General features: G+C 38.4%; 3 protein-coding genes across 3 annotated transcripts in view; 1 reads left to right on the top strand and 2 right to left on the bottom strand.

The window, feature by feature from the left end:
• The window catches only part of CBG00473, a gene marked incomplete at both ends in the record, with an annotated part of 5,599 nt that extends 637 nt beyond the window's left edge, over positions 1-4,962 (bottom strand). The window contains 17 exons of the mRNA XM_045243415.1: positions 499-663; positions 711-801; positions 857-987; positions 1,438-1,552; positions 1,604-1,974; positions 2,102-2,152; positions 2,230-2,306; positions 2,328-2,421; positions 2,498-2,542; positions 2,598-2,657; positions 2,708-2,806; positions 3,008-3,055; positions 3,105-3,143; positions 3,187-3,289; positions 3,337-3,780; positions 4,409-4,683; positions 4,912-4,962. Coding sequence (XP_045091528.1) covers positions 499-663; positions 711-801; positions 857-987; positions 1,438-1,552; positions 1,604-1,974; positions 2,102-2,152; positions 2,230-2,306; positions 2,328-2,421; positions 2,498-2,542; positions 2,598-2,657; positions 2,708-2,806; positions 3,008-3,055; positions 3,105-3,143; positions 3,187-3,289; positions 3,337-3,780; positions 4,409-4,683; positions 4,912-4,962 — 2,259 coding nt within the window. The remainder of the gene's footprint in view (positions 1-498; positions 664-710; positions 802-856; positions 988-1,437; positions 1,553-1,603; positions 1,975-2,101; positions 2,153-2,229; positions 2,307-2,327; positions 2,422-2,497; positions 2,543-2,597; positions 2,658-2,707; positions 2,807-3,007; positions 3,056-3,104; positions 3,144-3,186; positions 3,290-3,336; positions 3,781-4,408; positions 4,684-4,911) is intronic.
• Positions 4,963-5,921: 959 nt separating this feature from the next.
• CBG25816 lies at positions 5,922-6,938 on the top strand (the record flags this gene model as incomplete). The annotated part of the gene is made up of 3 exons (XM_045243414.1): positions 5,922-5,990; positions 6,040-6,087; positions 6,813-6,938. The coding sequence occupies 3 exons, from the start codon at positions 5,922-5,924 to the stop codon at positions 6,936-6,938; spliced, it is 243 nt and encodes an 80-aa protein (XP_045097925.1).
• A 1,364-nt stretch (positions 6,939-8,302) lies between these two features.
• On the bottom strand, positions 8,303-11,153 carry CBG00471 (the record flags this gene model as incomplete). Its single annotated transcript, XM_045243413.1, has 6 exons — positions 8,303-8,529; positions 8,659-8,830; positions 8,895-9,133; positions 9,917-9,998; positions 10,134-10,219; positions 10,970-11,153. 6 exons carry the CDS (start codon positions 11,151-11,153, stop codon positions 8,303-8,305), a joined length of 990 nt encoding a protein of 329 aa, XP_045091527.1.
• Between the last annotated feature and the right edge of the window lie 2,833 nt (positions 11,154-13,986).

Here is a 13,986-nt window from a genome sequence, read left to right as displayed (position 1 = left end):
TATGTGCCGATAATCACGTAGTTTCCAAGAAAAAAAGAGTCTGAAATCAAAAAACAGCGAAAAAGATAAAATTTTCTTCACGTAAATAATCGCGGGGAGCCAACGGGGGGCCGCGGGGGGTGAGCCCCCCGGGCGGGTGCGGGCGGGTGAATCCCCCCCCCCCCCCCCAAATGGAAACCCTATTCATTGGTCATTAAGTTTGCTCCTGCTCCAACACAACCCATTGATAGGTGTTGTCGACTCGAGCGCGTTGAATCCAAATTTTGTAAACCAAGTTCAAGTGGTTTCGGACCTCGTTGTTGATATCTAGCTGTAAGAAATTCGCATTTCTGAATTTGGCACATTTAGAACTTCAAAACGAGTATAATAACGCCTTTGAAGTCACACAATTAAAAATAAGCGATGCCTGGGCATTTTCATACTCATTTTGAAGCTCTTGACGCGCCAAATCCAAACATTATCAAATCTTTAAACAGTTCGCACAGCCTGACAACTTACAATGTCTCCAAAATGTTCGTGATCAATCCAGGAGCAACGATAACTTGGATGCGAATCGCTGACAACTTTTACGCTCAATAGAATTTCCACTTGACCGCTATTGTTACTTGGTCTTGTTGTATATGAATTCTTAACTTTTGTGATTGGACCAGACGAAAACCAAGTCTGTAAAAAAGGACTACAGTAATTCCCACATTTCAAAAAAAAATTACCCCATTCGTGTTGGACAAATCTGCTTCGAACATGTCTCCAGCTGCCAGATTCAACTTCTCCGTAGGCGCATTCAATTTAACAATGCCTTGCCTGAAAATTGAGAACTTCTTTTTTTGAAAAAAATTTTCGAAGTCCTAAAACTCACTGTTTCACATCAAGAATCCATACATTGATTGTTTCATGGTGTTCGAAATTTGAAATGTTCAGAATTATTGCTCTTTTCCGATTGCTCTCGTCGGCTACAGGCAATTGTGAAGGCATTGGAGTGGGTGGAGCCTAAACCATACTTGTAATCCGGGCCTTTTCCGGGCCTTCGCGGGCACTGCCATAACTTCTTTCAGAATCTATATTTTCGAACCAACTAAATCAGATATGATAGAGCTCCACAAGTACTACAAAACGGTATTATTTGGATTACTGTATCTTATCTATGAACAAAGTTACAGATCATAAAGTGGCTTTTCTTGCGGAGCGCCTGCTTTTTTTTGCTCCTTTTGCTCTGTAACTCTGTTCATAGACAAGATACAGTATTCCAAATAATACCGTTTTGTAGACCTCGTGGAGCTCTATCATACCTGATTGAGTTGGTTCGAAAACATTGATTCTGAAAGAAGTTATGGCAAGGCCCGGCAAAGGCTCGGATTACAAGTATGACCTAAACTATTATTTTTCAACTACAGTATTGGCGCTTTTTTAGTGCCTCGACGCAATCCTCGATACACTAACCAATTCACGAAACTTCAGATGCCACACACTTCTCGGATTCTCTTCTTTCTTGCTTTTGAATCTACTAATGGTGATGGTGTACCTTCCTGATTCTTCAAATTTGAATTTCTCATTTCTACAACAAAAAGATTAGACTCGCGCAACTTCGTCGCGTTTTGAAACTCACATAATAAGACCCATAACATCATGATGAATATCTTCAATTCTTGGATTTCTCTCGATTTCCATATCGATTTTTATGGTCACCGATTTTCCGGTTTTTGATAAATCCGTTGGAAATTTCGATGTGATTCTTCGAACCTCTCTTATTTGAAATTTTGGGTCAGATGGGAATGAACTATCCAATTCATCACGAGTAATTGAGAATTGGATCCAATCGGTGAGAGAACGAGACTCAGATTTTGGAATTGCAAGATCTAATCCTGGAAGACGTTCCCGACACCACACGTAGAAGAAATACGGGGATTCTGCCACGACGATTCCAGTGAGTTCAACGTTAGGGGTTTCTGCGTTTGAGGATTGGAATTGAACCCGACTCTGTGAATAAAACAATGTTATTTTCAAACAGCGAGAACGACGCCTAGACACTAAAAGTTTGTCTTGACAGTGCCGTGGCGCATTTCTAATGCTTTCAAGAAATAGTTAATGTTTCAGTTCAACTCACCAGACTTCTTGGTCTCAGCTGCTGTTTCAAAATTGGCCGAATTGGATTTTCCTGAAAGTTTCGACTTTTCGTTGCACGAGAAACGCCTTTGCGCATTTCCGGTGCCTTTTTAAAATGTTTATACTCACATGGTGTCTAGGTCTTGATGTTGATCGTTGTCTTGGAGCTGGTGGACCAGCGGGTATCTGAAAAAAGTTTCTTATTACTCGAATAAACAGTTAGACACATTTTCGGTGCCATGGCGCGTTTCTGGAGCTAATAACCTCATTCCTTGGTCTTGATGATGATCGTTGTCTTGAAGTTGTTGTTTGAGCAGATGTCTGAAAAATAACTTTGTTTCTCAAAAAGGCTCTTGACATCGTTCCGGTGCATTGGCGCATTTCTGGTGCTACTAACCTCATTCCTTGGTCTCGATGATGATCGCTGTGGGCGAGAAGTTCTCTGAAATTATATTGTTACAAAACTATCCGAAATATACACTAGTATATTGTCTTACTGTTGTTTGAACTGGATTCCAATTTCCAGGTTGATTGGAACTTGTAGAAGGTCGGTTAGTCTGCAAAATTCTTATTTCCAGACGTCCAAATGTTTTTTTTTCAGTCCTACAGTATTGAGCAACGTATCAAATTGTGAGCCCAGAATGTCGGTCTGGTGCTGATTACGAGAATATCTGGGTGCAGTTTGGGGTGGAGAATCTGGTTCGAGCTGAAAGAAGGAGCACTAATAACGCGCGAATGCACAAGAAACGCGTCACGGAATCAAAAAAAAATGTTTGGACAACCAGCAAAGCGTCCAGTTACGGCAAATGCGCCAAGGCACCAGAAATGCGCCAACGTATCAGTTCTTTGAAAATACGTCTGAGTGTCTTGACGCATTTCTAGTGCAGTTGGGACAATATATTCTCACCACATCTCTCCTTGATATATGATGTCTCGCAACATGTTGAAGATTAATCTGAAAAATTGCGAATTCCAGAATTTCGCAGTAATCCTCATTTTCTTACTGTATACTGAATTGGCTCGATCAAATCCTTTGGTTGCTTCTGAAACTCGAGGATTACTGTATTTTTCAAAAAAAAATGTCACCAATTGTTTCGCTGTCAAGAACCATCCAATTTGTGTTCCGATTTTTTTCCTCATTATAGTTATCGAATATCTCCCGGTTTGTCTAAATGGTTCAATGATATTTCTGAAAAAATGGGACATCTAGACACTTTGACACACAGATAGACTTACATAATCTCTCCCACAAATGGATGTGAAAGGTTCTGTGAACCTTCTGGAATATCTAACTCCAATGTTAAGCATAATTGGTTATTTTTAGATGGGAAAGTTGTATGAACTGGATATGGGATTACTGTAAAATTGGGACATTCCAGATACTCTTGAGATAGCTGGTCCAGTGATAAATTCAATTTCAGCCATGTTCCAATTTGGATATTCGCGTTTTCAGAGAATATGACAACATCATAATCGGCCTTTCTCTCTTTGCACCAAACGAAATACTTATTGTTCTTCTTTCCACTTCCCGATACAATTCCAATAATTCCAGAAACATTTGGTTGCTTGGGTTCTGTTTTATCGACGCTCTCCATCACCCAAATATCTCCGCCATCTTGTCGAATTTTCTTGATTGTTAGATAATAAACGTCAGGTGCAAACTCCTTGTTTCGATTATTACTGGAACGTTTTTGGATCAATTTAGCTAAAAGTAATATAGTCTATTTCAAAATGCGCAGAGCTTCAAAATGAGTATAATCATGACCTATTCCTTCAAATTTTGTTTTTTCAGGGCTTTGGCGCCTTTAAATCCAAAAATTTAAATGGACGGAGCCTGGTCGTGTTTGGGCTTATTTTGAAGCAAAAAACATGCAAACTTTAGATCCAACAAGAAAAATCAGTTTTGACAAAAATTAGCCAAGTTACGGTAGTTTTACTACTTCAGAATGATCAAGACCCCATGCGCCTTTAAAGTCAATATTCAAAATGGGCGGAGCCTAGTCGAGATTATACTCATTTTGAAGCTCTCCAAATACCAAACGCAAATCCACGACCGGGTTACGGTAGTTTTACCCAATCTTCTGAGTCTCATGTAGAAAAACTAACGTATCTGGGTCAATTTTGGCCCAATTGCATTTTTCTTTATAGATTAAAATTTACTGCGTAATAAACTTTAACATCTATGCGCCTTTAAATAACACCTATGCGCCTTTAAACCCGACAATCTAAATGGACGGAGCCTAGTCGTGTTTGGGCTCATTTCGAAGCTCTTAGCGCATGAAATCCAAAAATTCAATTAAAAACTCACTAAATCTTCCCAAAAAACCAATGGTCCAGCTCTTTGAGATTGTTATTCAAATACTGCTCCAATTGAAGTCGAACCGTGTGTCCTATGACTTCAGTTTTATATATTGGCGTAACGACTACATAATCATGAATAAGAAAGTTTGGATTCTGATATTCGGATCCGTTAAAATACATATGGACCCAAGTGCCCAATTCAACTGGTTTTCTTTGGTCCATTTGAAGAACTAAATCGGATCCTGATTCTTTGCACCATATGAAAAATTGGAGATTGGGTATCTGAAAAACGTTCATTGATTTGAAAATGCTATATTCGAATTTAGCGCGTTGAGCGCTTCAAAATGATTTTATACACAACTAGGCTCCGTCCAGTTTGATTTTTGACATCTATAGGCGCTTAGGGGCCCCGAAAATCAAAATTCAAGAAAAGTAGGTCATGTTTATACTCATTATAAAGCTCACAACATGCCCGAGTCAACTACAAAAACTAAAACAAATGATTCTTACCTTCCTGCCAACAACGATTCCATAGACATCCATATAAGTATTTGTATTCATTTTTCTCTCTCTCTCTCTCTCTAATTTTTTTGAAAATTTCTTAAAAATTAAAGGGAATATGATGTATCCTTAACAGTAAGAGGAATATACTGACTTTTCGTTATCAAATATCAATCGGTTTTTGGTTTTTGCCGAAAATGTCTGCGTCTCTCAATTTTCGGTGCTCTCTCTCTCTTTTGTTTGCTGAAAAATAAACTGATAAGACATGCAAACTGTCAGGATTTCGAAATTTTCAAAATTAAGAGTGAGCAATACTTTTTGGCCTAAAAAAAAATTAAAATTTGGATATCATTGTAAACAATATAAGGCATAAACACCAAATTTTTTACAGTAATCCCAAATTATTTGCAGAATGCGGGACGGTGAGGACTTGTATCTGGAATCGAGGATAAGGCAAGAAATCAGCGTTTCGTTTGGTGCTGTCGCGAGCACGACCAACATCTGTCGTCAAGTAACAACTGTCGCAATTTTGCAAGTGACAACAAGTGACATCCCGCCAGAAATCAAAGGAAAACATTACGAGTTATAAATCAAGGAGTTGATGAGAAAGCAGCAGAGGAGACGGTGTAACAAGGAGAGACTATGGAAATGGAGAAACGGAGAGGAGAATGAGCAGTATAAAAGAAGAACCCAGAGCTAATTGAGGGACCCCTTGATTCCATTTATTGGAAGAAATCTTGCTATTATTGAATTGATTTTTCATTTGCCAAGACTAAACCTATAGTGAAATACCGAGACTATTATTATAAAGTATAACCACCCAGTTCATGGTGCAAAGAAAGAAAAGCCGATTATGATGTTGTCATATTCTCTGAAAACGCGAATATCCAAAAAACTGGAACATGGCTGAAATTGAATTTATCACTGGACCAGCTAGCTCAACCGTATTTGGAATGTTCCGATTTTACAGTAATCCCATATCCAGTTCATACAACTTTCCCATCTAAAAATAACCAATTATGCTTAACATTGTAATCCTCGAGTTTCAGAAGCAACCAAAGGATTTGATCAAGCCAATTCAGCATACAGTAAGAAAATGAGGATTACTGTGAAATTCTGGAATTCGCAATTTTTCAGATTAATCTTCAACCTGTTGCCAGACACCGCATATCAAGGAGAGATGAGGTGAGCATATATTGTCCCAACTGCACTAGAAATGCGTCAAGACGCTCAGACGTACTTTCAAAGAACTGATACGTTGGCGCATTTCTGGTGCCTTGGCGCATTTGCCGTAATTGGACGCTTTTAGATTAGATTAATTTATTTTCAGAGCGGTGACCAACAGTACATAACAAAAAGGCAGCCCCCCTCACGAGGAGCGCCTAATAAGTTAAGAAGAGAAAAATAATGGAAAAGGGAGGAATTATATACAGTAATATACAGTACTGGCCAAAAAGGTATTCGCAAACGGTTTTTTGAGAGTAACTTTGCTGAAACTTAAGGGATCGATCTGAAAATTTTACTGTGCATGTCGTACACGGTGACGACAAATTTCGTACAAGGAAATTGCATCATTTTCAGAAATTTTTTGTTTTTTTCAATTTTTTCAATTTTTTCGTTTTTTCACTTTTTTCATATTTTTATATTTTTGGATATTATGGTTTCTAAGAATGTTGGTTTTCGCTCCTATGTATTTAAAACTGTTTACAGACATGGCCAGACCCCTCGGAAAAAAAAACATCTCTCAGGACATCCGTAAAGCCATCGTCATCGGCTTCAGAAGTGGATGTTCCAAGGACCTCTTGGCGCAGCAGTTCAATGTTACTAAACGTGCCATCGAGAAGATCTTGAAGCAGTTTCGGGATGAGGTAATATTCAAAAATAGTATAGTTATGGAAAAAAATGTTTAGGGAGCCTTGGTGGAGCGAAAATCGCCTGGAAGACCGCGTATCACGTCGAATAACATGGATCGGACATCGTCCGAGTTTCAAGAGAGGATCCCCAGAGGAGTTCTACGGACATTCAGATGGTCGTGAAGACTCCAAATGAAGTCACACCATCCCTGAGAACCGTCAGAAGACGTCTTCAAGATGCTGGACTCCATGGACGACGGCCAGCTAAGAAACCATCGATCAGCAAGAAGAACAGAATCGCCCGCGTAGCATGGGCCAGAGCTCATCTCCACTGGGGACGTCAGGATTGGGCTAATCACGTGTTCAGCGACGAATCCAAGTTCAATCTGTTCGGTACTGACGGTATCAAGTGGATTCGCGGTCCGGTTGGATGTCGGTTCTACCAGCTCCAAACCGTCAAGCATGGAGGTGGATCGGTGATGGTCTGGGGCTGCTTCTCTGGGACTTCAATCGGCCCGCTGAGAAGAATTACAAGCATCATGGATCGCTTTGTGTATGAAGACATCTTGGAGAACACAATGAGACCCTGGGCAAGGTCTACTGTGGGCCGGGCGTTCGTTTTCCAACAGGATAACGACCCGAAGCACACCTCGAAGCACATCAAGGAGTGGTTCCGACGCCGCCACGTGGATCTTCTGGACTGGCCAAGTCAATCTCCGGACTTGAATCCGATCGAACACCTCTGGGAGCATGTCGAGAGACAGCTTAGAGGGGTTCGTGCCTCGAATGCCAACCAGAAGTTCGACCAACTCCAAGATGTCTGGCAGGCCATCCCGATGTCTGTCATCGACACCCTTCTCGACTCGATGCCAAGAAGATGTCAAACGGAAATCGACGCCAAAGGCTTCCCAACGAAGTACTAAAGCTATTTTATTCATTTTCTATTATTATTTTTCGTTTACCGGTCTATCCTAGATCTCAAAAGTCAAAGTTCCATTTACCGGTTTTTTGCAATTTTCATGAATTTTTCGATTTTTTTTCAATTTTTTGAAATTTTGACTATTCTTGTTGTTGAATCAGTTTCTTTTACCGTTTTAAACTTTTTCTTAAAATATCAGATTGATCGGGAAGTTTCAGAAAAGTTATGCTCGAAAAACTATTTGCGAATACCTTTTTGGCCAGTACTGTACATGTTTTAAAAATAAGGATCATAGCTAGTAGCGAGAAATAGAAGAATCAAGGAGATTTTCAAATTGAGACGGGGTGAGGAAGTGGGGTACATTGGCAGTTATGGCATTCCAAAATGGGATGGTGGATGCAAAAAAATCATTGATATGGGGATTGAGGCAAATTAAAGTCATGGGGCGAAGTCTGTCTGTGTGTCCAAATGTCTCGATGACCGATTTTTTCAGAAATATCATTGAACCATTTAGACAAACCGGGAGATATTCGATAACTAAAATTAGGGCTACATTTGGAGCACAAGTTGCATGGTTCTTGAAAGCGAAACAATTGGTGACTTTTTTTTTTGAAAAATACAGTAATCCTCAAATTTCAGAAGCAACCAAAGGACAACACATCGAGAATTCAAGTAGTTCAGAATTCGCCGAGTGCATGTCTTGAAACTTTAACTGCTTCTTGCGCTCTTTCAGTGTCTTGACACAATCACATTGGCTTACTTGACGCGTTCCTAGTGTTTTTTTTTCAGCTTGGACCACTCCGATATTCTCCAACCAACCGATTCCAATGGAATTTGCAAAATTTGAACCTGGCGCTTACCGTAGGACTGCAGACTAACCGACAGACACCTTCTACAAGTTCTGAATATCGTGGATATCACGATTCATTTCAAACTACAGTAAGACAGAAAATCATACTTCCGGATAGATTCAAGATTTTCTGCTCTTTGCACAACCCTCATAGTTCCATGTACAGAATCGATTCCAATTCCAATCTGCAAACGTTTTTGAGGAAAATGTCTGCGTCTCTCGAAATTCCGTACTCTCTCTCTCTCTCTGTTTTATTTGCTTCGAAGCGACGAGGCGATAAAAATGACGATATTTCGAAATGCATTGCTAACAAATGACATGAATACAATAGTTTTTACAGTAACCCCAGTATAATTTTTTTGCAGAAAGCAAAAAATGTGGGAAATCGGAAAAAGACAAGTACTACACAGGGGAGTACAAAGGAGTACAAAAAATGACTTTCGAAAAAATTTGAAAAAAAAAATCTCAAAAATGATAAAATTACAGAAAAATTGTTCAGAAAATTAGAGAAAAAATTGCAAAAAATCTCAAAAAATGATGAAAGATATATATTCACTGGAATGTCGACGCACGACGCATGGTTGGACGATTTATCGATTTTTTCTGTGCCTCCACGACGACCGCCCAATCGTACATGGTAGTGGTTACGGTAGTGACGTCATAGTAGTCCGGCAAACGGTACATCTTTCGGACACGCTTCAGACGTTTGGTATTCTCGTAGTAGCGGCTGATGTCTCTGAAAATTCAAAATTCAAAATTAGTATGAACAAGGTCAGATTTCAAAAAATTGGAAACTTCGTGGTACCGTAACCCAGTGGTTTTTGCCCCAAACTCAAAATAAATGTTATATTTGAATTGCCTATGCCGAGAGCTTCAAAATAAGTATAATCATGACCTACTTTACTACAGCTTCAATTTTCGGACCCCCTATGCGCCTTTAATCCCAAAAAAGTCAAATTTTCCAAGTGGGCGAAGCTTAGTCGTGTTTATACTCATTTTGAAGCTCGTGACAAGACAAATTCAAGTATTATAATAAAAAAACTGAATTTTCGGAAAATAAGCGATTTATGAAGATAATAAGATTTTTGTGAGTTATAAAATTTTAAAATCTACAGTAACTTTTCAATAATTTTATAAATATTCAAAAATTTGTTCAGATCTGCATTTCTGACGTTGAGAGCTTCAAAATGAGCATAATCATGATCTACTTCCGTGAATTTCATTTTTCGGACCCCCTATGCGCCTTTGAAGTCCTATAATTCAAAATGGGCGGAGCCTAGTCGTGTTTATACTCATTTTAAAACAGTTTTCATCCCAAATATAATTACCTTGACGCAATGAGCACAATTGCATTCATATTCCGAATAATCTCGATTTCCAGCCGCCAGAAGCAAGTGGAGCCCAGCTCGGCGTCACGTGACAATCCCATGCTCCATGAGAAGTCCGACTCGGCGATGCGCTCGAACTTTTTTGTCTGAAAATTTTTGTTAAAGTTGAAAAACAAGAGACATCTCATTCTGAAATTCGATATTTTTCAAAAAAAAAACATTTAAAAAATTGTTTTTCTTAAAATATTTTTTGCTGTTTAAGATTTAATTTTTTGACCTACCGTCCCATTTTTTTCACCGGTACCTCCTTTGTTGAATGGCAAGCAGACTAGGAACTTTTCTGGGGTGTATGCGCCGGGGGCGGTGCCTGAAAATTTCAAATTTTTGCAAAAAAAAACGATTTTTCTAATTTTCGGCCCTAAGTGTTTCAAATCGAGTTATCTCAAAAACTAGATAAGCTTTTAGAATAGTCTAAAATGTTAAAAGGTTTGAAATTTTATTTTACACATTTTCCAATTTGATTCATTCAAATAACTTTAACCGTTTCTGAGTTATGCGCCTTTGAACTCACCGAGTCCCCCCTTCTCCAGGCAAGAGCGCGAGTCAACTTTAAATGCGCATAACTCAAAAGCTACTGTAGCAACTAAAATTTTGAAAACTACAAAAATAACGGAAATTAAGTTTTACACATTTCCCATTTTAATTTATTCAAACAGCTTCCCCCGTTTTTGAGTTATGCGCCTTTAAACTTGTCACACACTGTCTTCAAGCAAAGAAAAGCGCGCGTGATTTTAAAGGCGCATACCTCAAAAACTACTGTAGCTATCAACAAATTGCAAATTACAAAAATAAAAACATTGTATTTTGCACATTTTCTAAATTAGTTTACTCAAATTGCTTCAACCGTTTTTGAGTTATGCCCTTTTAAACTTGCCGCCCCTCCCCCTTCCCAGGTTAAAAGGAGCGCAGTCACCTTTAAAGACATAACTCAAAATCTACTGTACCTACAAAAATTTTGTAAACTACAAAAATAAAGGAAATTCAATTTTACACATTTTCCAATTTAATTTACTCAAATAACTCCACTCGTTTTCGAGTTATGTGCCTTTCAACTCACCATCATTACTAAATGGCCAATCCCACACGAAAGTCTCACTCATCCCGGCTCCAGATGGACATTCCTGAGCTTCCAACTCTTTCTGCTCTGTATTATTATTTAGGTCATATTTGAGTGCAAATTTGTGACGTCGGGTACGTGTCGCCTCGTTTATAGTGGCCGACCGTTTCAGGAGACCGGTCATCTGGAAGAGAAATTTGAATTTGTTGTTAAATTTAGAAAAATACGAGAGAAACGTGAAAATAAACAAGAAAATCGAAAAAATGAGGTCGAGAGCTTCAAAATGAGTATAAACACGACTAGACTCCGCCTCTTTTGGTTTTTGTCACTTTAAAGGCGCATAGGGGTCCCCAAAATGGAAATTCAAGGAAAGTAGGTCATGATTATACTCATTTTGAAGCTCTAAACGTCGGAAGTTCAAATCTTTATAAATGTAGTAAATTGAACAAAAATTTGATGAGTCACGGTAGATTTTTAGTTTTGAGTAGCAAAAAATAATTCTGGACCACTCAAGAGGGGGTATTTAAAGGCGCCGTCTGAAAGTCGCACTTCTTTAGCACTCGATGTTTTTCTCTGCGTCTCCAGGCTCTCGTGTAAAAAGAGCACAAAGAATTTTTCTGGCGCCAACTGCCAGGAGGCGCCGCCCGAATGAGAAGAGAGAAAGAGAGAGAGAGAGAGAGAGAGAGAGAGAGAGAGAGAGAGGGAAAAGGGACCGCCTAAGAATTTATGATCCTTCAAAACATTCTCTGGCGCTAAGTGGGTTCCAAAACATAAAATTTGAAAAACATGTGAATGGGTTTTTTCTGAGTTATAGTTTTTATCTGCAGGAACTCATGCGACTTGCGTAAATTCTGAAAGGATGCTAGCAACCTGAACATTGATTTCTTGCTTTTTAAACTATGCAAATTAAATTTGTCTTGATGAGAGCTTCAAAATGAGTATAAACATGCCTAGGCTCCGCCCATTTTGGATTTTACCACTTCAAAGGCGCAAAGAGAGCTTAAAATCTCCCGAAAATCAAAATTCGAGAAAAGTAGGTCATGTTAATACTCATTTCAAAGCTCTTATTTAGCGAAATTCAGAAATTCAAAATAAAAGGAAGTTAGCTAAAAAGTGACAGAGTTACGGTTGTTTAAACCTTCCTAGGGTTTCTAGAAACCTCTAGAAACCAATACTACCGTAACTTTGTTATTTTTGCCGGAGGCTCGAAAATCTTAAAGCGTTACATCAACCATGATGAGAGCTTCAAAATGGGCATAATCATGACCTAATTTCCATGAACTTCTTTTTTTCGGACCCCTCTGCGCCTTTAAAGTCGGAAAAATCAAAGTGGGCGGAGCCTAGTCATGTTTAGGCTCATTTTGAAGCTCTCAATGGGATATGCTCAAAAAACTGAGTGTCAGCTAAATCTGACTATTGCCAGCCAAAGTTTCAGCCAAATCAAGGGAATTTCCAGAACCTAGACATGTTTATAGTCATTTTGAAGCTAAAAACTTGGGGAATTTGAATTTTACAGATAAATTATAGAATTTGTAGCGTATGTTAACAAAATACCTCAAAAAAACAAAATAAAAGTTCAGGTGCACTTTTGTGAGACAAAGGGTGGAGGGGAGGAAGTGAAAATTGAGAGAAATTGAAAAAAGCCAAGCGGTCTTTTCCGATGGGGATGACCCCGGAGGACCGGACCCCATTGGTACACATTTTACACACTTTTCGTCTGTGATTTTGGCGACACAGGAAAAGTATACAAAATCTTTGGTTTGGAAGCATTCTTTGGTCTTGGGATAAATCTTGGGATCAAATTAACCAGATTTTTTTCGATTTTAAAAAAATGTGGGAAATGATGGGAAAATAGTTCCGAAACATTGAAAAATCACAAAAAAACACAAAAAAAGTAGTATAGAAACTTGAAAAATCGATTTTTTTGCAGTTTTTACGAAAATATGCAAAAATGGCGCAGTGGGAATTTCACTACCAATCTGACGACCCGGGTTCGATTCCGCCTGGCGGCAAATTTTTTTTGCTTTTTTTTTTTTGAACATTTTCAGAGCTTTTTCAGACATTCTAGATTCCAAAAATCTAGATTTTCAAAAAATTCCTGTTTTTGAACATTTTCGAAAAAAATTTTTTTTCCAAGTTTTTTCCAAAAAAATGAAATTCAGCACCAAAACACTTGAAAAACATGATAAAAATTGTTTCCAATACTGAAAATTCAATTTTCCCACTATTTTCGGGCGTTTTTCCAAAAAATGCACAAATGGCGCAGTGGGATTTTGAAGGGGTTCACTACCAATCTGACGACCCGGGTTCGATTCCGCCCGGTGGAAATTTTTTTGGCATGTTTTTTAGAGTGATTTGAGCTATTTTATAGGGTCCCTAGGCTGAACATCTGAAATTTTAAGAAATCAAAATTTTAAAAATCATGGTAAAATGCTAAAAGTCTCGAAAAACATAGTTTTGAACTTTTTTTTGGACAAAAAACTTCAAAAATGAATTTTAAAGGATTCTAAAACCATTTAAACCAATTTTCAAGTCTTCCCGCCTTCTCAAAATCAAATAGAAACAGTGACGAGTATAAAAATAGTGCCAAAAATTTCCAAACAAACAAAACCGAACAAAATGAGTTTGCTACGAGAGCTCTGAGCAAGAAAAGATAAGAAAAGATAAGAAAAATGAGAAAAGATAGTGATTTCGGTTTTATAAGTATCAAGTGTCAAGTACACATACTTTAGTGGGAAAAATATTAGAGGGAGGGGGGGGGGGGGGGGGTGAAAATGATGTCAGCATTTTTTGAAATCCCCTTAACAGCTAAGAAAACAGAAAACACCCAAAATGACTCATTGTTTTTTGAAATACCTAGGTTTAAAGGAAGCGTCTAGATGATAAAAGCTACACGGTTAGGAAACCCTAAATAGTGAAGCGGACTCAAAAAAAGACCCAAAAGAAAAGCCAAATTATACCCTCCAGAAACTTCCTTCAAAATTTTTCAGCTTTGCTGAAAATTTCAGAACATAGAA

Source organism: Caenorhabditis briggsae (genome assembly GCF_000004555.2).
Source record: "Caenorhabditis briggsae complete genome, chrIII, whole genome shotgun sequence".
Classification (NCBI taxonomy): Eukaryota; Metazoa; Nematoda; class Chromadorea; order Rhabditida; family Rhabditidae; genus Caenorhabditis; species Caenorhabditis briggsae.
This window is presented reverse-complemented; position numbering and strand designations above follow the sequence as displayed.